General features: G+C 38.3%; 1 protein-coding gene across 6 annotated transcripts in view; it reads left to right on the top strand.

Annotated features, from left to right (window-relative positions):
• MYO6 (myosin VI) overlaps positions 1-23430 on the top strand; it is a 104894-nt gene that overhangs the window by 18677 nt on the left and 62787 nt on the right. For all 6 annotated transcript variants that reach the window (XM_048297393.1, XM_048297390.1, XM_048297391.1 and 3 more), the window contains 3 exons: positions 11375-11513; positions 17608-17677; positions 22320-22393. In XM_048297393.1, the coding sequence (XP_048153350.1) occupies positions 11397-11513; positions 17608-17677; positions 22320-22393 (261 nt within the window). In that variant the 5' untranslated portion in view covers positions 11375-11396. Of the gene's footprint in view, positions 1-11374; positions 11514-17607; positions 17678-22319; positions 22394-23430 lie in introns of those variants that run through there.

The following is a 23430-nucleotide window of genomic DNA, read 5'->3' on the forward strand; positions in this document are numbered from 1 at the left end:
GAGCTTCTGTACAGAATTTGTAATTATGCTTAAGGGCTGGTCCTGGGAGCCATGATTCTGCATGAGTTATTTTCTGTTTACTTTTGTATCAGATATATTGAGACTGTGTGCGCATGTGGTTACTGTGCAGTTCCCAGCCCCAGGGGTGGTTCTACTGCCTGTGAAGAGAGAGTGTGTTTGCTCTGTTGCCTGCACGATGACACCTGCTATTGAAAACCTTAAAGGTCTCCCATATTTTTTCTAAAATATGCATTCAGCTATGCCTGGTCTCTTGTGTAGATCTTTTAACACTTGGGCAGAAAATTTATAGCCATTTTTGTGGTGTTGCTGGTTGGTAATTTTTACTCATTGTTGATTTTAACAGAATCATGAGCAGGGATGCTCTTTCTTGCAGCATTCATATTAAATTAATAAATAATATTTTGTACATGATGGGGATGGGCAGAAACATTCAGGTAATGTATTTGAGGTATTAAAATCAGTTGGTAAAATGCAGTTGGATTTTGATCTCAATCTTCTAACTGTTTTCTGAACAAGAAGTGAGCATGATGTACTTGAGCTGGATTTCTTATAACTCATGATTCATAAAAGTATTGGAGCTATGGGAGCTGCATCAGTCAATTTCTGTGGCTCCCTGAGATACTGAATCAGTAGTAAGAAAAACAGCCTGTTTGTCTTTGGCTGTGGCGAAATCTGTGCAAAGATTAGTCCAGAGTCTATAATCTGCATGACCGTGTACCAAGGTTTAGGGAAGCCTAGAACTTTCTCAAATTTTGGAGAGAGTAGTGTCTTACCAAAAAATGAGAGGGTTGAGCTGTGGTCAGGATGTGGCTAATGTGGAAGTTGTTGTGGTCTGCAGTTTTTCCCTGCTGCCAAGATTGTCAGGGCTAATAGCAGATTTTGTCTGATTTGTTGCTGGTCAAATGCCAAGCCTTTACTGTCCTTGGCCTTCTGTGAAAATACAAACTATTCATGAACAGTACAAGAATTAAAGGTTATTTTAGAGTCACAGAATGGTTTGAGTTGGAAAGGATCTTTAAAGAGATCAAGTCTAACCCCTCTGTCCTCACTAGGTTGTTCAAAGCTCCATCCAACCTGACCTTAAAGGTTTCCAGGGATGGGGCATTCACAGCTTCTTCAGGCAAATCTCATTGTAAAGAATTTCTTTCTTACATCTAGTCTAAATGTATCCTTTTTCAGTGTAAAACTGTTGTCCCTTGTCTTGTTACTAGGGGCCTTGATAGAAAGTCTCTCTCCTTCTTATAGGCTGCCTTCATTTATGGAAAGACCACAGTAAGGTCTTCCTGGAGCCTTCTCTTCCCCAGCCCTCTCAGCCTTTCTTTATATATAGAGAGATGTTCTAGACCTTCGATAATTTTTATGGGTTTTAAGTGGATTTTATTCCTAAATCATATATTCCAGATAATTTTTTTGAGATTGAGATAGTGTAAATGATCTTTTGCTGTAATTACTATTTTTTTGTCTCATAGTAATGGGCTCGCTATACTCATCTTCCCAAGGAAACTAATGGATTTGCTGACAAAACATGTTCTGTGTCCCTTCTTGAAATAGCTTTCTTGTCTTTGCTGTTAAAATTGTCTTAAATGACTCTTACGATCTTTTATGTTAAAGAGTAAGCTTTCAGTCACCTCCCTCAGAATTACTTTTACCAATGAGATGTGTGAACTTGGCAGTAGTTCTACTTAATGGATTATTGATTTATTCGTAGACAAGATTTGAGTAGATTTTTGACAAGAATCTTCCTTTTTTAGTTGCGTGTTTCTGAAGGGAGAGTTTATCCTGAGTTCACTGGTCTGTAGCGGATTGTCTGTTTCAGCTCATTGCCTATAAACTTCACCCATACTTTTTGTAATAAGTACAAGCTGATATGGAGAGAGGAAAAAGGAGATTGAAACTGGTAATGTAAGTATTTTTAGGAACTAATTCTGTCTCTGAAAGAGTTACGGATTCTGTACAGAGAGGGATGGCAGTAAACAGCTCCTGGATTATACCTTTTAATTTGCAGATGCTGACTGTCATTAGTTTCTAGTATTTTCTCCTCTAATAAAGTGGCCAAATCAAAATACTATTTAAAAACATCATGCTATTTGTTATACTGGTAGTAAGTCAGAAAGCACAAATGTATTTTTTTCCAGCCCAGGCTCTTTGTATTGGTCTGAGGTCAAGCAACTGAGGTTTCCTGCACACACCCCAGCAGCCTTTGATGCTGCCATCTGCAATGCTTAGTTTATTTGACTTGACTTGGATCCTGGCTGAGTATGTATTCTTATTTTTCTAAAATATCAGTTCCATTTTCAGGTTTATATCAGGAAGAGTTTGGCAATGTTTTTTTATTGTTGCACTTCAAAAAACAAATTATCATGCAAATATGTCTCTGTTCAGTTATTTATGTGTATGAATTTATCAAACTGATAAAACTCAGTGCAGGTTGGTTGCTTGCTTATTTCTGTATTTACTTAGTTTCATTTGATTATTCTGCAGCAAGAGGGTTATATAGCTGAAGTTCAAAACTTGACAAGACATGGATTCAGAGAAGTGGCCAGATATACTCTGTGGTATTTCTGAAGCATTCGCAGGGGCAGCTGGGGAGAGCAAAGTTACTGATAGGCTCTAGTTTATGATTCAGCTCTTGACTTTCTCTGTTGGAATTGTAAGGCTGCTCGAGTGTCAAGGGCTTAGCATCACTCTTATAAAAGTACAAAACAGATGATATTGTCATTAGGTAGTGTACGCTTTCTACTTCAAGTATTTTTCGGTAAAAAAATATTTAAGTTGTGCAGAGTTCTTGAATTGCTGGTGAATTAACAAAAATTCAAAAGCACTCAAAAATGGGGTTTGTTTTGTGGTTTATTTTTTTCTGTTTGGTTTGGGTTTTCCCCCCTTAAATTGGTGGTTAGGACTATTCCTCTGATTTTTTTTGTATGGAGGATATGAACTTTTTTGGGTTTATCTGTGTTCATATGAGTTAGAATAAATTACTGGGATTTACCTCAGTAAATAGTAATTTACCTCAGCCTCTTTTTGAATCGGCTAGACAGAAGCCGGTATAAAATGCAATATATGCTTCCTTTAACTGGTACAAGGCTCTGCTGGCCACACCAACGTGTGCTTTAGCCAACACTGATAGTGGTCTACAGAGGATTAAAGTTCTGGGGTCCTGATTGCTTATCATAATGGGCAGCTTTATGATATATATATATATATCTTTATGGTATATATAGCTGCAGTTCAGATTATGGAAGCCAGTGGCCAGGTATTGGTATGTCTATGATAAATAACCAGTATTTATGAGAAGTGATCCATTTTGCTTTTAAGTATTTGGGAATCAAATTAAGGACTTTCTTACTGGGTTTTTTTTTTCCATTTGCATATTAGATTTTCTACTTTCTATGCTGGAGGCGAGGTCCATTGTATTTGGTAGACTTAGGCCAATTGGTTGCTTTTGTTTTACCTTGTATGCGAAGCTCAAAGAGAGACCGATGGCTGCACAGTCTTAAAAGAGGATAAACGTATCAGTTCTTATACTGGTCACTTGAAGATGAGTAATAGCTTGGCAGCAGCACACGATGGGTGAGGAAACAGGGCACTCTAATTTGACAATAGGAGTGTATGAGATATAGAAGATGAATGGGTGGGGAAGGCTGGAAAATGACATAACCAGAGGAGAATTTAAAGTTCGTTAGCTTAGAGAGAGTCATCCTCAATCTTCAAGAAGTGTTTGTTCTTTCTCATGTTTACACTTGGAAAAAGTGGCACCTTTTTCACCTAAAAAATGAGGATATAAACTAATACACTGTTAAAGTGCTAGCTGAAGGGGTTTGAAGTTACTTGACCTTGTTGAGGCTGTTCATGGAATATGATTCAAGCCAGCGTGCTTGAGCACTGCTGCCAGTGATCACACAGCATGACTACTGCCATAGGGATAGTTAACTCCAGAGTTCACCTTGTCTGCCTGAACTACTCCAGCTAGATTTGCAAAAGTGCATCCTATGTGTTCTTTATATATCATGAGACGGCTTAAGATACTTTTGATTTTGCTTTGATGTCTTTGCTGTTGGGTGACTTCTGCCTTGGTATGCCTTTTTCTCCCCTCTCGCTGCCTGCTGGTTTCACTAGGGCTGACTTGCAAAGCCTGGAAGAGTTAAGTTGAACAACCTCTTTCAAAATCTCTCTCATGGCCTTGTTAATTTTCTTCTGTTTTTTCTAGTCCTCATTTCTCTTTTGTTTTGCTTCTGAAGTAGTGTCCAGACCATAACTGAAGAGCTTTTTCTTTAATTTTAGCTTTTCTGCTCAAATTTGACATTGTGTTTTGTGTTTTGCTACTTTTCCTCTTTCTGCTTGTTGCTATTACTGGAGTAGGCAGTGCTGTTGGTTGAAAATGCTTATGCAGATCCCCTTGGCATACTTAATTCTTGGTTTGTCAGGAAGCTCCACTCAGGTTATTTTAATGAACAAATGGGACAAAGATATTTTCTTAGTAGGAACTAAAATAAGAACAATGTTCTTGAGAGAAGAGTAGCTTAAGAAGCTTCCAGAAGAGCAGAAATCAGAGAGGAAATCATCAGACCTTGCTGATTCTAATACAAATTGAGTTTTAATTTCTCAGTATCATAGTCAAAAGACCACAACATCTGTGGTTAGAATTTTACAAACTTCCAAGCTGTACAAAATTCATCTTGGTCTTGTATAACAGCAATTGAATTGGACGAATACTTGCTACTGAAGTCCACCAAAATTTTAAAACTAGCTAGAATTTTGTTAATAACTTAGTTAGAACTACCTTGCTGCAACTAAGAGCTGTTTCAGCTTAGCTTTCATGAAATTTAGGGGTTTTTTTTATTTGTTTTGTTCTCATTTTGAGCTGTTGCTGCAGTATGATATTACTGCATAAGCCATACCTTGACTAATCCAGTCAGTACTTGCCATGGAGTGAGCAGGTGGGCAAAGTGTGCATGGGGGACAGTTAGGTCAGGTGCCACAAACATTTTTGTTGCTCATGGGGTCTGGTGAGGAATGCATTAAAAAAAACCCAAATAAATCTGGTTAAGCAGAGTCCAGTGGACAAACACTTGGTCCTGCAGCCCCCATCTTTGGCAGATTGGAAAACTGTCCACTGAGGCTTTTGCAGCCAGTGGTTTTGATTAGGCTTAATAAAAGTGAGATGTTGCCTTTTGGTAGATTTGATATTCTTGAAGCCAGAACTATTGTTAACATTTTTATAGGGTCCCTAAACAAAGCTTCATATAAGATGATGGCTTGTTATTTTAATGGTCTAAGCTAATGCTTCCATACTACAGCTTGCAGAGAGCTAAATCTATTGGCATTGATGACATGGAAGCTGCTTGTTCCTTTCAATTTATTTTTTAAGGTTTATAGAAATTAGCTTTTCTTTCTTCCCCTTTCTATATGCCTTGGTGCTTCACCATTCCATCAGGTCAGGTACAAACCGTGGTCATGATTACCTCAGGATTTAATACGAGCCAATATCAATCTGCTGATTAACATGACATATATGTTGTTGTCTTCCTTTGCTAAGTCTCATTTGATCTTCCTTCTTCCCCACTCCATGTCATCATCTCACATGGTACAGTTCAGGGAATATTTGCTGTTTCTCCTCTGCTGGTGTGCCACAAGTGATCTTTTACTGTGTACAGCCTCTCTTGTGGACTCATTTCTTCTGCCATACTTGCAGAGTTGGTGTGTTTGTTAAATTTGCCTAAACTCTCCTTCCTCTAGATTTCCTGAAGCTTCATTGTAACCTCCAATGGCAGATTTCCTTGTCCATGTGAGGTTTATTTGTATTTCTTGAGCAATACTGAGAATTTAGCACTTTAGTAAACAACACCTGAAAGACACTTGGCCGTACAGAAATCTGTTCAGTTGATGTACAAATTATGTTGGATAAGCTTCCTACAAGAGGTGTTTTTTTAATGGGCTACATTTTTGTTATATGAAAGGTGCATATACGTACAAAAGTGCTGATTGACTGAACATGATGCATTTGAAAAAGCATGAAACGTATTTCAAACCTGATGGCTCTTGAGCAATGCCTGTATCACCTCATTTTCAGGATGATGATGATGATATACATGAAGCATTCAGTTGCTGTAGTGGAAATTTCCTGCCATTAATTGAATTCCTTCTTTTTAACAGCTTATTTTGATGCAACAGCCATTTAAATATTTGCAGATAAAGTAGTATGGTTTTTTTCCAAAGTACTTGGTCTTACTCAGACCATCTCCTGCCCTGTATAAGTACCTCTCAAGATGGTCAGCAGGGGAGGAGGCAGGAGCAGGGAGCAAAGCCAGGAGGGTAGCTGGGGTGAAATGGCTCAAGCAGCAGTTAACACACAGGAAGGTGAGATGGTTTAGAGGAAGCTGTACAGGTCTTAGGCTAATCCTGTCCTTACCACACCCCTTCTTTTGCTCCTTAAAATTTGTTCTTCCAGGAGCATGGATGTTCCAGGCAAAGGTGTTTTCAGAAATTATATGGAATATTGCAGTTGTGCTTTACTGATTAGGAATTGCCATGTTTAATGTAGAGAAAATAAGATTTCTCCTTTGCTTTAAGCATGAGGGACTGTCTTGTCTTTTCTTATTGAATAATAAATACAACAGCAGAGGAGGTACTTCCAATGTGAATGCTAAATAGAAGTGAATACAAATACAAAAGAGTGGTTCATCTGGAAATACTACAGAAATCAGTTTCTGGCTGCTCGTTATTGAAAACATGCTGATACATGCAAATACGCAAGAAAATGAGCATGCCATGAGAATAATTTCCTCAGCTGTTGTGCTCAAGTTGTCCCAAGCAGTCAGAGCAGGTAGCTTTAAAAGAAGTTTTTATCTAGTAGTTCTCAGATGTGGAATGATTACTCTTTATTTTACATGCATACATCTACAAAAGGTAGTGAAAATTAACAAGTCAAGATTGAGATTTTCAAAGCAAGCTGGTTTTGAAGGTACTTTTGTGCTGTGCTGTAGTCCAGTCTGTTTCTTCTTTTCCAATTTGGCAGAAGTCTCTGCTTGACAGTTACCTTGCTGATGTTATTTTAGGTAAGAAAAAGCTGCAGTGTGACATGGATAAACTAGAATGTGTTAGAGCAGAGTTTTGTTGTGAATTGGAAAAGTAAATAATAAAAACAGAATCAGTTTAATACTCACTTAAACAATGGATTGTAATGAGCTCAAATAAAAATAAATCTCTGCTATATCTGCAGTTCATTTGAAATACTGTCACCTGCAGTAGAGTGCTGCATGCTGCTTGAGCTTTGATTTGGAGAAGTTTCAGTTGATCAGTAAACTAGGGTTGCAAAAGTAATTTGTCTGACAGTAAGCTACCACTATGCATGAATGGTTTTTTTTGTCTGGTCTCTTCTTTATGTTTACAGGAGCATTCCCAGAGCATTCTTGTGCGCCTGCTGTAATCAGCAGAATTTTGAGCAGCTCTTAAACACACAAGTGCAAGGTATTTTTAGTATAAAACAACCTAGATGTTTTGCTGTGATAATTTACTACTATACCTATTCTAACTAGTTTATTTTCCTTGGACTTAGCCATTCTAGTGAGTTACTGTTGGTTGTTTAATGAACTCTAATTTTTCATTTGTTTTAATTAGTTAATTGAGCAATCAGTACAGTGCCTTGGTATAGCAGACTGTTCATAGGATAGTAAGTAGGATCAGATCATGCAAATGCCTGCCTCTGGGCTCTGGCAACAAGTTTAGAATTGCATTACCATACTTTGCCTTTGTGGAATTCTTTCACCAGATGGTAGCATTTGATTTCCTTTTGAATAATCTACAACACCCAAATGTAGTTGTATTACATTCTTTTAAAATCAATACTACCTATGTAAACGTAAGTGGGAGGATAGTGTGTCAACTTTCAACTGAGGAATTCTTAGTTGTTTCATATACTCAATTCGTTATGTAGATAATTTTTTTGTGGAAATAATGTCATTAAACATTCTCCAAAAAGGGGAATAATAGTGCAGAAAAAAGTTACAGAAATATTGGTGGGTATTTTTCTTGGAATCTGGGCAGTGATTTGTCTTGCAAGTAGTTTGAACACTAGTTCTAGTGTTTAGCCAGTGCTGAATGTGTTAAGTACTCCTACTGGTAGTTAAGGCAAGGTCTGTTATTGCATACCAATTATGAGGAAATAAAATCTGACATTTGAAGGAATAGCTATTAAGTTTACCGGCTTCAGGCAAAGGCTTATTTTATTACTATCCCTCTCCTGCTCAACAGAGAGGAAAACTCCAGTACCAGGTTCCTGATGTCTTTCTATGGACTGTAGAAAGAGAAAAGGGCAGCTGGCTTCCCACTTCTAAGCATAACCTGTGTGAATTCTCTTCTTCATTTTGGAGATATCTTAATTGTGGAGACCAAAATGATCTAGCAGCTTAAAATCAATTACTTTAAAATATGTTGAGTGCATATATACAAATACGAATGTGGGAGATAACTTCTTTGGTCTCCTTTTTTGGAAGCGTCATTCTGGCGACTCCTTGTGTTTGGTGCTGTTGCTATCAAATTTATTGCCTTAGAGCTTTTAGCCTGGGCATGAGTCTCTTTGCTTTCATTGCTTTCAGAAACAGTGTGCTCTTTTAGCAATATGGTGGACTGCATGTAGACTGGATTTAGATGGATGCATTTTGGGAAAAAGTTTGTTCCCACTTACAGTTTCTCTTCACTGTAAAATGCTGGTCTGGAAACTGGCTATTCAAGAGCTTGTTGGGGAATAGGCTTCATGCATTTGTCTCAAGGCAGTGGCACATAACATCAGATGGGGGTGTAAATAATAGAGCAGATAATACCTGGTAGGTTTTTGTATCCAATTTCAATGTGCTCCCTGTCAGAGTCCCAGCTGACAGAGATGGAGTGGTGCCAAACCCAAAATGTTACAACTGGTTTTATGTCACTACTCAGCCAGAAGACTGTGTTTATTAAGAGTAATTGTCCCATGAATAACTTCTTCACTTGTATTTAGATTGCTTTCACCCAATAGCTTCTTAGATGCTTGCAAAGCCTCAGGTACTTTTCTTAAACTTGCATTTCCTGGTGGTGGTTGAATTCAATCACTGCTTTGTCCTTCAAGAGGAGTTTTTCAGCTTCCCTATTATAATTTATTAATAAAGTATGAAGTAGCCTTAAGAATATGTAGGAATGCAAAAATCCCTGTCAGTGAACAAAGCAGAAGCATCTGGATGTGAACTGGGGAGGTTGGATTGTAACTTTTGCTGAAATTTTGGCAGTAATTTTAGGGTTTGTTTCTCGTGTGACATGTTTATGTCCGGAGCCCTGACCATGCTACTTGGGGTGTAAAAGACAGCCTTGTTTTTAGTGGTTGTGTGACATATCGCTTAACTACTATTTTGAACTAGCGTTTTAAAAGCAAATGATAGGTTTGTGAAGAAATGAAGGCTTGGTTATATCCAGAAATAAACTCAGCTGTTTAGCAACTATGTCCACGATGGCAGCTGGATCTAGAGGTCAGGTCTGGCTGGGAAAAAAAAATCCTTTTTCAGTGCCATAAACTAAAGAAAAAATGGCCAACAGCCAGTTGTGAGTGAATACAGATGTTGTTTACAGGATTTATTATATGGTGATGGCAACATATGATGAAGATGCTGTTTCGTAGAGTTCATGGGCTGTGGCAAAATGCTGGAAGTAAGCAGAAGTAAATGTGATACTGCAGGTTTTAGAACATAACTTGGTGTGTAGTTAAAAGAAGTTTATATGCTCTGTTCATGGGAGAAAAGTAAATCACAAGTTTTCTGTAATTTCACATTAAAGTTGCCAAGGAACAAGACAGCTTGCTGTTAACTAAGACCAGCAGCATTCTCAAAGAGATCACAGGCAGGCTTTTCCTTCTCTTCAAAATTTTCTAACCTGTCCTTGGAGGCAGTAAAAAGCAGGTCATGCAGCATGTGCTGACAGATCCTCTGAGGGGCAAGAGTGTCCTTTTCTGCTCCTAGTTGTACAGCTTTCTGGTGGGCCAACTACTCTTCTTCCTTGCTGCTGCTTATGGCAAAGGGGTCTGAAGCCTTCATTATTTGTGAGAAATTTTGGATCTTCTTTTTTCTTCAGATATAGGAAAAGAAAAATGTGGGACACTTTCCCAAGCTTTCCTTAGACTTCTAGAATTTGCTGCCAGTGTTTTCTTTGCTGCTTAGCAGGTTTGTTTCTTCCATTCTGAGAGAGGCTAGTTACACCTTGGTGGTATGAAATTACTTTTTACAAATGTTGGAATCACTAAAACATGTCAGTTTAGTATGTGAATGAGTTTTGGAGGGGAATAAGGAACAGCCAGGAGAAGTGAGCCTTTTAAGCTGAGTGGACTCAATTCTTACTATGGTAAGGACTATAAAGTAGATTTAAAAAAAAAAAAAAACAACAAAACAACAAAACCACACAAAAAAAGGGACCAATTCAGCATATTTAAAATGGCACCATTAGCCATTCAAAGTGTGCCAACCTTGGCAACTTTCCTGGTTAGCTCAATGAGTATAGCACGCAATCAAATCCTCCTTTGTAACTGGGAGCTTATTTAGCTGTATAACTTGAGGAGCATAAGGTTTGAGTATCTTGGCCTTTGCATCTTGTTCACTTGCACATCAAAGTTCATTCAAAACAATTTTCATGTCATTTTTTGATAGAAAATAAAGTTCCTTAAGAGGAAGAGCTGTAATATTACAGTATCAGGAGGATTAGCCTTTAAAAGACTTACAGGATGATAAATCAATTGAGACCAAATATATTTGTGGGTTATTTGAAAGCCATATGCTCAGCCACACAAAAAGAGTGAACACATTCATTTGTCTCAAATGCCAAGAGACTGGATTTCTGCTCACATGCCTCAACATGTGCTGTTGCAAAAATAGAAATATTTGTACACCAGATCAAGTACAGACAAGTATTTATTAGTCATATGACCCACTGCATGCATATGTGTGTGTCTTTACATGTGTATCCATATATGGGTGTATACACACTCCTAGTATATTCTTGGCTTTGAATCTATCTTGCACTTCTAATTTGATCATGAGATAGACTCCCTTCTTGGTTCACAAGTTAGGGAAGCTGGATAAAGAGCTGCAGGGAGCAGTGTGTGGATCCCATGAGAAATGGTTCTGGTCTTGAATCTTCTCCATGCTGAAGCCCAAGGGGTGTCCTCTGTAGGCAAAGCATTGCGGGTTGTAATTTGCTTCAGTCTGCAAGGGCTGTCTCCTTTCATACTGAAGAATAGAAATAAACATAATAAACTAAAGTCTGTGAGGTAAATCCTGATGGTTTATTAAATTTGTATACAAAGTGTTTTGATTAATTTTAGTTTTATTTTTTCTTACAGGAAATACTGGATAGATCCCACAATGGAAGATGGGAAGCCCGTTTGGGCTCCACACCCAACTGATGGGTTTCAGATGGGGATGATTGTGGACATTGGCCCTGACAACTTAACTATTGAGCCTTTGAATCAGAAAGGCAAGGTAAGTGTCTCACAAAAAAAAGGAAAAGAGAAAAAACATACAAGAAACCACCTTACCTGTAGGCCAGATCTTTGCCAGTATCTTCAATTGCACACAGCCTGAAGGAGTAGAAAATCAGTTTTCTGTTCTAATTTTGGCTAAGGATCTTTGTTGAGCTTTAGCTTGTATTGCAAATGACCCCTCACACTGATGAGAACCGTGTACTTTCTGTCAGTTATCTGCATGTGCGTTGAGTATGTGCTCATGAAAGAGGAGGTTTGAATCTCCGTAGCCATTTGATTCAGTACTGTATGCTTTATTTTTCTCAGTTAGACACTGATTAAGAGGCTGTTGTTGAGATTAGCTTCTCTCTTTTCCCTTACATGCATAGGAAGGGTCCTACAGGGATGTGCTAGGCCCTGGCTAGGATTAGATACTATTAGACTGATGAAGACTGAGAGATGAATCCTCTTAACTCAAGTACCTTGAAAAGTAATACGATGTCAAACAAAGGTCCTATGGAATTGCTACATCAAATTAAAGTCAAAATAAATGTAACTTGTAAATGAAGACGTAATTCATCCTAATTAGGGTGTTCCAATGGCTTAATTTATCATGACATCTTTCCAACTCAGTATGTCGTAACTAAATGTCAGTTTTTACAGGAAGCACCTTGTAGCTCTCAATTATCCTAATTCAAATGGTCATACTCCTGGGTTGTACGAGCTAAAATAAGATCAGCACCATTTCAAAAGTTGATTTCAGTCTTTTTGAATATGTTTTTTGTGCTCTTTCTTATAGTTTTGTCCTTTCTCTATATTCAAGGATGTAAAAAAGACAACAATGTGTTTTGTAACTTCTTTTTTTTATGTCAGCAGTAGTAGAGAATGCCTTGTCACAGGTCAAAAGGTTATGCAGCAGTCCTTCCTTTAGGGGGAATGTTTATAGGCTTTCTTTTTTGTGCATCTTGGAGAGGAAGTTGATTTTGCCTTCCTTAGAAATACAAAGTGTAACATCTGATTTTTGAGTGTGAGAGATAAAAGTCTATAGGTTTTGTAGTAGTAGTAGTATGGATTCTTCAGTTTGAGGAAGAGCAGGATTATTCAGACAAGGGTACTAAATATTCCAAATCTATGGCTAATATTAAAATTCCTTAAATAAATTTCACCCCCACTGCTATTTCTGTTTATATTCCCAAATGGTCCTGATGGGATAAAGAGCAAAAGCCTCTACATTGAAACAATAATAAGGTTAAGGATATTTCTGAGTCACTATTTATTTCTAACATGTGCTCCTTTCAGGGACCATATATAATTTAAAAAAAACCCCAAAACAACAAAACAAGATCCTAAAATACAAATATTTTGTTTCATGGTTTTCTTAACAAAAAAAAAATCTCTTTTGTCTAGAGAGTTTGTTATTCTGCTGCTGACTGTTTTAAATTAAGCAGATCAATTAAGAGCCTAATGTTCATTCATCTAAGGGAACAAACACTTCACAGTCTAAATGCTGTAGAGACTATGGTCCTATATTTTTAACTAGAAAACTTAATTAATTAACCTTATATTAACTGGTGGAGTAAAATGTTTTCTTGGTTATCTTCTCAGTCTTCTCAAGGTGCCATTTATTTCTTTTTAGAGAAACATTTCTCATTGCTTTTTATCTTTTTAAGAAGACTCTGTCCTTGTGCACTTAGGTCATTCATTTGAAGTAGTCAGCATTAATACTCATTATCATTTTGTTTTCTTAAAATGGTAGTTCAGAAGTGCTCTTCAGCAAGAATGCGTGATCGAGCAGCTCCAGGGTTGCTCATGATAATTACAGGGAGGAGAGGAGTAACCTGATCTTGTAAACATATCCAGGCAGTGTAACTTATTATTATTTTTTAATCTGGGTCATTACCATGTCATATGTATTCTCTGTAGGCACTGGTAGCTTACCAGGGGTCACAGTCTGAAAAGGAAATGTGTATGCATGTGTTTGATTATTGCTTTTTATGACACTATTGTCAATAATTGCAGTAAATGCTGCAAGGCAGCAGTTTCACCCTGTCTTAAACCCCTCCCTCCCATCCCCACCCATGGCCAGCTCTGGCACAGCAGAGTGCCATCCTCCCAGCTGCGCCTGCCGAGCTGTGCGTGACACCCCAAACCAGGTCAGAGAACAGATCCAACTTAAAAATGGAGAAGTGGAAAGTTTTCAGGATGGCAGCAACCAGTGGAAGGGGGGCAGAGGAGCTGAGGCCATTGTGGTGCCTGGTTACTTCATATTGTGAAACCCAGTTACCCAGTCCAGACTCTGTGGAGGTCTATCACACCAATTCACTTAAACCCCAGTAGGAGCAGTTTTGGGCACCACAGCCCTTCCCCAAGTGTTTACAGTTCCGTGCAGAGGCTGTACAGCGGGGAGGTGGGGATCTGAGTCACCCAGCCTGCCCTGCACGAAGAACAGTACTGCGAGCTGCAGAAGCATTTTACTGGAACAGAGGATGATAGGAACCTCTTCCCAAAAACTAGATCATTGGCTTGCAAGGCTTATAAATGCCAGGGCTGGAAAAAAAGCCAGAGAAACTGGAGAGTGCTTTGCTAATGAGCATGGTCCCACACAGAGCTGGAGTCCTGCCCTGAGAATGGGCTCCAAACTCGATTGGTGGTACCAGAGCTGGTAGTCCTGGCCCATGGCCCACCAGCAGTCACATGCTGGTGTACAAAGAAGGAGTCAGGTAGAAAGGGAACCAGCTGTTAAACTCAACTAGTATTGCATTTTCATTTCTCCCTTAAGAGTGTTCTTTTCTGAATATACTGGGATTCATAGCTTCAGATCTTGTTGCATATATCTTTTTGTTCCTTGAAGCTATAACAGGGAGAAGGCAGATGACAGTGAAATTGCCAAATGGGGAATTTACTCTTTTCCTGGAGGTAGCAAATCTAAGTAGAGTGATTAGGAAGAGATGCACTGGAAAGGCTTGTACCCTGAGATGCCGTCCCGGGCACCACGGAGCACTGAGGAGTGGGGGGCAGGCATTTCTTAGAGCATCGTCAGTCACGAGTTTCTGGCAGTCATTGGGAAGGTGTGAGATGCTGCAGACACTCACTGACACCCCTCCTGCCATCGACTGAGAGACACCTATGGCTCTGTGCCACTTCTGAAGGGTCACGGAGGGCTTTATGGGCCACCTGCTCTGGTATGCTGTGAATAACCAGAAAGGTATTTTTCCCAGCTAAGTATGAAGCAATAAATGTACTTTGAAAGTAAGGATCAGAATGTTCAAAGTTCAGGGCTTCAAGCTAAGGTGGTTTTGTTGTTTTGTTTTTTTTTTTTAACTGTGAGCACAACTTGCTTGCACAAGTGAGACATGCTCTTGTCTGTCTTAACACACGGCTTGTACTGCTGTAGGTCGGTTTGTAAAATTCAGCTAAGAGTAGGGATGTCTGCTGTCTGTATCTGGAAGGTATAAAGGAAGGCATGGTTACACATATTGGATTGCATGGTAGAAAGAAGATCCTGCTTGAATGGAAAGATATCTTTTTTCACTCATCTAGTTTCTGGGAGAGTAGTTAAGATTGCCATTGGATTTCAAGGGTTGCTTCATTACAAAGATGACAAAAAAACCCCTTCAAAACCCCCTAAACCTTGTTTTGCTTCTTAAGACCACTCTGTTGTCTCCTAAGATTTATACCCTCTCCACTTTCTTAGAACAAGCTTGTCCTAAGCTATGATTTATGCAAAAGTTTTCCCTCAAGTATCTGAAGCGTTTTTTCCTTAAAATAATTGTTTAAAAAAAATTGAAAAATGGGACATATAGTAAAGAATTTCTTTGCATATTTTCTTATTGATAGATCTGGGATACTTTGCTCATTTTCTATTTAAAATATTAGATTTTAGTAGTTGGAGGTCTGCACATTTAGCTATCATACTTACCTACGTAACAAGTACCTTACCTAATGTAAAGCAGTATTCCAACTGTGACATACAGCAGTGAATTATTTTGATGACATAGTTGAAACTATACTTATGTTCTCTTGTCTAAAAAAGTTCAATGGAAAAACATTAGCTTTCAGGTAAGTCTTCATTTTGCTTTGTTTTATCATCTCTGAAATATTCTAGAAATTTATTCACAATTTACATTGAGTGAAAAATGGAGGAGATGATACAGCATGAATTCTCTCTTTTTCTTTTTTTCCTTTAAATTTATCTTTAATCAGAAGGCTGAGTTTGAGGAAATTGAAAAAGCCCCTCCTCTTCTGGGATAGTTCCAGCATGGCCAACTTTAGTTCCAGAAATGTTTAAGTATCAGAGGTTTATGAAGAGTCTCACAGAATAGCTGGGAATAGTGTTCATTCTCTCCTGTCTTTGTTACTGGTTAATGGGTTTACACATCAGCAGACAAGAACAAGAAGTGAAGTTACATTTTTGAAAACCTGGTTATACTATTTTTAAACTTTCCTACTGTTTCACGTACAGGAAACTGATTATGTGGGGAACCGTTGTATTCAAATACATCTTTACCAAACAAGATTTACCTTTACTGTTGACAAACTTGTAGAGAAAATGATTAGGATAACATGTAGTTACTCTAATACTGTGAGAGGGAGGAAAGGGTGTGGTGAATCTCTGCTCTGCTAAAACTCTGAATAGCAGCAGGGGTCTTTGTGAGGTAGGTAAAGACGCTGAAGGCTTCCATGACCCTGACAAACTCTGATAAAGGATATTTTGGAGGAAGTTGGTGTGATGGACGTTCAGATGTTCCAACATCATCAAGCAGCTTTGTTTCCCTTAGGAAAACATCTTGAACATATTTTTCTGCATTAGATTCTGATAAGGAGATGACAAAATATACTTAATTATGACTACAAATTGCATACTTTATGATAACTTGGTAGGGAAGGGATATTGTAGATTTAATGTTTTCTGTCTGGCAGTAATTAGTTCTGCTCTGAGACATTTTTAACCCTTCCCACCTCAAAGAGAGTTGGAATTTGTGGCTGTTAATGATGGTGTAAACCCCAGGAGCTCTCATACTGTTGTGTTCAAGCAAATATGAAACAAGTTCCTGTCTTTCTCTTGAATTTCCCTGTGAGATATTTCTCATGGGGCTACCTTGCTGAGTACAATATTAAACAAACAAACATGTTTGTTTATTAAGTTCAGTCTTTAGATCCAGTTGGTTGCCGTTTCAAATATTAGACTAGACTTCTTGTCTCCATTTCCACGGAGAGAAGGAGCCTGTGCCTGCAGCGGCACGGTGGCTGTCGTGTTTAATTGATACAACAGGGGTTTTGTTCATTCATCGCTAGCTCAAACAAGCTGTTACTACAGTAAACAAAAAAGTATAATTAAAAATCTGCCTTGTACAATAGGTATTTTTGTGCAGATGCTGTAATGCATGTGTGCTTGGATGTTTTTCCTTCCTTTTTACAGCAATATAAATGATGATTTCTGGAGATGAATAAAGAAACAAAGTTGCTTTTGTTATGAATTTTTCCAGTTGGATGTGAACACTTGATAAATGGTCGTTTTGTATAACTGGAATACAAGGGTTGAAGGAAGGTCTTGTTTTACTGTAGTATTGATTTATTGAAGAAAAAACCCCAATAAACAACAACCAAAGCTACAGTATTTGGTGGTACAAAGGATATTATGTATTGAACATGATTATTTTAAGTAGGAATGTTTTAAAATAGCATATGATAATGACAGCACAGTACTTTGACTGAACTAATGACTTGCATTTTATTCTTTCTTCTTTGCAAAACTGAGGGAATTGTGTGTCACTTATAATACTGTTACCTTTGCAGTACTTTTTTTAGTCTTATTTTTTGTATTGCACAGTATGACATGCAATTTTTGACCTGAGGATCAAATATTTTTGCGCTAAAATATATATTACAGTGAATTCATTTTTTATAATGTAGTGTAGTAATAGAAATGCAGCAGCTTTTTGTCTGCATCTAGTAACTCAGTAAAATTTCCAATTCTGAAGTATAAAGCTGGTGACTTCATTTTAAATCATGCACAATTACAGTGCACTCACTTGTGTGATTGCATGAGATGTCTTTGAGCTGTATTTCTGGTTTATGGAATTCTGACAATGTTAATGTTTCTTACCAAACAGACTTTCCAGGCTGCTATCAGTCAAGTGTTTCCTGCAGAGGAGGATAGCAAAAAGGATGTGGAAGATAATTGTAAGTTATGAATTTAAAAATAAATTATGCATTTGAAAAAAATATCTGCAATGAAGTGAATATTATTTCCTTACAAGCTTCCTGTTTCTTTCCTGTCATCTTTTTACGAATTTATGTATGACCTTTGCTAGTCCTTTAAACTTCTTAAAGTAAGCACATTTTAAATATCATTTGTTGTGGTTTTTATTTTTCATTTGAAAGCTTTAGAGGAATGGATAGTTACATAATTTCCATATAGAACTGTTACTTGACTTCAGAAATACTCCATTCAGCATTATGGGTATAACTGTACTTTTTATAGTGTGGCCAAAGACAGTGTCTTTATCAGCACCTGTATTGTATAGCATTTTCCTGCATTTAAGGAATTTCTCAGATAGCATTCCTGTGGAAGTAGAGGTAATGGAAAATAAGTTTTAAGATTACCTTCCCAAAGCTGGAGATGGGAATTGGGACCTATCAGGACCACTGAAAATTGATAGACTTGAACTGGATACAGGAGTGCTGGTGGAGAAGGAGTTTTGAGGTGAGCTGGTGTAATAAACATCACTGTTGATCTGCAGGGCTTTTATTTTGTTAAATATTTGATAGTTAGGTGGATGGAAACAGTTGTCAAATCTGGGGAGAAGGGAGAGACTACTGAGAAAGCTGAGTTGCTGGTGTGATCAGCTTTTAGAGAACTATTAAACAAATATTTTTCTGCTGCTGCACTGTACGAGCAAATCACAGAGCCTCTCTGGTCTTGAGTACTGATGAATGCAAGTCTTATAAACATTTCCTATAGTGTTTACTCGTTGGTGAAAATACTGATGACTTTGTAAATAGTGGGCAAAAGTATCTCCTATTGTTCTTCATTTAAAACAGAGGCTAGGGGTCTGGTCTAGGTGATGTAACCCCAGTTTCTGTCCTGGGTTTAGTATTTATGTCCCATGACAGGAAATACAGCTGTTACAGCTTCTCCACAAGAAACAAAAAGATGATATCTGAGTCTTACGATCTGACTTAGATGGTGCAGTGTCATTAGAACTAAGCTGATAACCTTGCTCCCAGCTGGTTATATTTTTGCAAACAGGATGTGGATTTAAACTTTTCAAAGCTGGTATCTGTGTTCTCTGTACATGGTGATTGTTAGGGAAATGCACTTAACGTTTACATCTGTCCCAGTGATTTTACTGAGATGTCCTGACACCTCTGTGTCCTAGTCAAGGAATTGAAATCTGGAATGAGATTATGGAAATAATTTGAGATTCCAACAGAATACTATTCAACTAAATTAGTCAGAGAAAATATCTTCTTTGGCTTCCTGAGTAGAAGATAAAAATACTTTGTTCAATAATCCTTTCTGTACCAAACATTATTTTTATTTTCCTAACATATTCTGCCTTGCTGGTCACAAGTTGCAGTTCATTTGCAGGATGTGTGAATCCAAAATTCATTTTCCTTCTCTGTCAGAGAGCATTTGTGTTGGGTGTCAATGATTTTTAAGAAAAATAACTATACTGAGTGTTTATAATACTGTTCTAAAACATCCTGAAAGGTGGGTATGAGGACAGGGTATTGGATAAGACTGTTAAAAAAACCCCAGATCTACAGATGCAGAGCCTTGCAATTACTTCATAAAACAATTTTCAGTAGAAACCCTGCTTCATGGTATGTGCAGGAGAGACAGTGTGAGTAAATTTGACATTGACGTTTCCTCAATTTTTAGTGCCTCACTTGACTTACGTGAACTTTGTGTGTGTGTAAGTAAATATATGGACAACTAAATACACATACATACACTGGTTATATTTAGACATGAGCCATATGAATATTCAGAATTCTCTCTCTCCAGTGACTTCCTTTGCCTCTGGATATGGGTGCCTTTTCTAAAGGATTTAATCTAAAGAAGGTGCATTTTGAATTTGCTGACATAAGGCTTAATTTGCATGTCTTGAGGTGGTGACGTTCCCTCGGGGGGGCAAGCTCCCATTGCACACTGAGTCTGCAGGTATAGCTCCTTTTATGAGGAGTTGTAATGAGAGCACTGGGGACACAATGAAATCTGGGGTCCTTTGCTGTTTAGATAAGCTACCTAATAAAAAGCGGATGATTACCAGTTTCCTTTAAAACATACTGCAAACCCTGAGAGGTTCTTACAGTTAAGATTGTTCATAGACAATCACTGTGTAATAGTTTCTTATTTCAGTACTGAGAATCCAAATTACTTCAAATTGAAGTCTGCTAATTTTTTGCCACCCTGTCCCCTCCCAGGCACATACAAGGGGAGAAGGAGACTTCAGCTTTCATTAGAGCAAGCAGGAGTTTCTGTTTCTGGCCCATTTCCTTTTAATGTCTCTTTCTCTTGGGATGACCCCAATAAAAGAGGTGAAGGCAGACCTACAATTTGTGGTCGCAGTGCCATTTTCTCAGCCATGTGAACCGAGAATGCCTGGGGAGGGGAGGGCAAGTCTTGCTGTGCAGTGTCGGGTGTCTGTGCTCGGTTGCTGTAGCTATCCATGACTGTGGGGTTGTGGGGGACTGTGTGTCTGCTATGGTGGCAGAGGAAGAACTGTGGTGATGGAGGCCACCAGCCTGCTGTTTCATGAAGGAATTGTGCGCAGCCACGATTTCCAGGCTGTCGCAATCCAAAGGGAGAGTTTACCTAGGGTAAAGCTAAAGCATGCCTTGCATGCCTCTGCCAACACAGGAATAGGAGTGCAAGGGATTTTTTGGAGGAAGGTGGTTTCTTCTGAGCAAACCAGAAGCTACAAGGTCCTTTGAGAAGTGGGAATGATTCCAGGTATTTGAAACAAAGCTGTATTTAGTCATGTAATGGAAGGAAGGGCTGTTATTCAGCAGAGCTGTGCAAGCCAAAGGGAGGCTGCAATTGGCTGGTGAACCTGACTTTGCTTCAGGCCAGTGTAGTGCAGGTTGTAGGGGACAGAGCCACAGCCACTCCTCAGTCCACAGCAGGAGGAAGGGTAAAAGCTGGAAAACAAAAACACAGATATTTTTGAGAAGCTCCCATTTTCCTTTGCCACTATATTTCGGTTCAGCAGGAGGAGTGTTGAAGGAGATGTTAAGAGCTGCTTACTGAACTTCAGGTATCTTTGTGGGGCAAGGTGGCTGCTGGGCAGGTTGACTTTAGGTCATGCGAATTGGCAGCCCTTCTTGCACATTTGTGTAAATAAGTTAGAATACATTTTGCTGCTGCAGCCCTTGAGAAAGGGCATCAGTTCAACTTGAAACAATCTTTGTTGGTCATTATAGATGAGAAGTGTGTATGTCACCCTTGTGTGTGGTGCAAGGTAGTGGTTACTATTACAGAATCACAGAACCAATTAGGTTGGAAAAGACCTCTAAGATCACTGAGTCCAACCTGTGACCTAACACCACCATGTCAACTAGACCATGGCATTAAGTGCCACATCCAGCCTTTCCTTAAATAGAAAGGACATTAATGGCGCAGTGCTTACTCCATCCACAGTAGCTGGATGTATACAAGTTTTTATACTGTATTACTGTAAGTTTTATCACTATGGCAGTCAGTCAGTTTTAACTATGCAAAATAATGTTGTGCATTTGAATTTTAAGCAGTGAGATAAAAAGGATTGAGGATGTTTGAAAATGGAGGCTGTCTAATGAGTAATGCCCTCATTTGGTTTAGGGATAATATTTTTAAGAGTGTTACAGTGGGAACTGGAAATGACCTCTGTAATTAAGGCTGCTGACACTTTCCAGTGCTTTGTAGCTGAAAACAAGGACCAGCTTTGCTGAAATGTGAACCTGTACCATCTGAAGCTTTCTATGGGTGCCTGTAACATTTCAGCAGTTACAGAATCACAGAGTATTCTGAGCTGGAAAGGACCCACAACAATCATTGAGTACAACTCTTGAATAATAGCTCATATAGGGATCAAACCCATGACACTGGTGTTAGTAGCACCATGCTCTAACCATCTGAGCTAATCTTAGGGTCAGGTGTTTTATGTTAAAGAGCAAAAGGAGAAAAATATAGCTAGGTTTTGGTGTGTTAGCTTTTTTTTTTCCCCTAACAGTTTCTCTGAGGAGGCCTAGTACTAACAAAATTCAGAATTGAAGCAGGGAAGGTTGGGTAGTGCCTGGTGTGAAGCTGCTGCTGCTGCCTCCAGATCCTGATTAGATGTTTATATCCATCAATTCAAAAATCACGAGTAGCTAGCTATTACTCCAAATGTCAGCTGGGTGGCATTAGCCTGGGGACACTGTGGCTGAGATTGGAGAGGGGAGCTGGAAGGAAGGAAACAGTCATTGGTAGGATTTTGGTAGGCACCAGTTTCTGTGCTTAGAGGCTGGTATGAAGGCAGACGCACCGTGTTTGACTGACAGGCTTGTTAAAGGAGCTTACACTGAGCAGAGCCTGTATTTGAGGCTCCTGCAGTCTGACTCTTTTGTTCAGCAGCTTACAGAAGTAAGTCCAATTGTACAGTTAAGAGCAGGTCTGTGGTTTTTAAAATGTATATTGAGTCACTACTTCTGCCTCGAGACAGTGTAAAGAAATGATAGGATTAAACTGTAAACGAAGAGGGGAAGAAAAATCTCCTTAAATCAAGATTTAGTTTTTTGTCTGTACATGAAGGTAGTCCTGAGCTCTTAATGGTGTGTGATTGTTTTTCACTTGCAGGTTCCCTGATGTATCTAAATGAAGCCACTCTCCTTCATAATATCAAAGTTCGGTACAGTAAGGACAGAATTTACGTAAGTATTGTGTGTCATGACAACCAGTCTAATAGAGATGTCCTTTCAAGAGTTCACCAAGTGTTTCCAATTCTGGTTTTTTCCCTATAACAGAACTGCTAACATAGAAAGGTTGAGGTTGTAGGCTTTTTTTTTTCCCTTTTTCCCCTTACATTATACTTTGAGATCAGAATCACATTTATTACATTATTGCCAGCTAATTTTTAGCAGGCAGAGCAATAGGTTTTTCTCTACATGACTGTTCATGTGCAACCAAAGCACAGCACTGTATCACAAATGTTCCTACAGGTAACTTATTTCACTGTTAACAAAGATGGTTTTCTTTCTTCATTATTTTTGAACGAAGCAAACAGGTGCCTTCTTTGACACCTCCTAGCTCAGATGTCCATCTTAATCTTTTATATTGCTATCAAATTGCCTAATTGTACTTAATGAATTCTGACTAAATTACATTTTGTCCTTGCCATCTGCCCAGACACTGACAGCTGTGAAACAGAAGATAAGAGTTTTCTTTCTTTCTTATTTTTTTTCCTAATAGAAACCTGTCAAGGGTTAATACAAAACAGTTCTACATATTTTTAAGTGTCTGTGTTAAAATAATCAACTTTTCTTTTAGCATACTATTGTAAAATTAATTTAGCTAAACCCTTTTATATAAATGTAAAGGAAAGTATAATTGTTTTCTTCTGTTGCAGTTAATTTACATAGCTTTAAATTTTTTATGGCTCAAGATCAAGCACCAGCTTTAAAATAAATAAATAAAAACAGCCATTTGAATGCTGTTCTGGAAAAATAATCCTTAAAGAAACCCAACCAAACAATAAAACCCCCCAAGGAAGTAAAATTTTGAATATGAACTGATCATGGGGTAGGATAGTATTTTTGTTCATAAAGCCTTTCTTCAGTGTAAATAAGTACTACTAATATGTTTTCCAGAATGTGTGTATTTTCTGAAGGAAAAAACCAAAAAAACCTTTTTTTTTCCCAGTTTATATTTTAACTACCTTTCTCTTGTAGACAGTTTCATGCCTTCTTTT

Source organism: Corvus hawaiiensis, chromosome 3, assembly GCF_020740725.1.
Source record: "Corvus hawaiiensis isolate bCorHaw1 chromosome 3, bCorHaw1.pri.cur, whole genome shotgun sequence".
Taxonomy (NCBI): domain Eukaryota; kingdom Metazoa; phylum Chordata; class Aves; order Passeriformes; family Corvidae; genus Corvus; species Corvus hawaiiensis.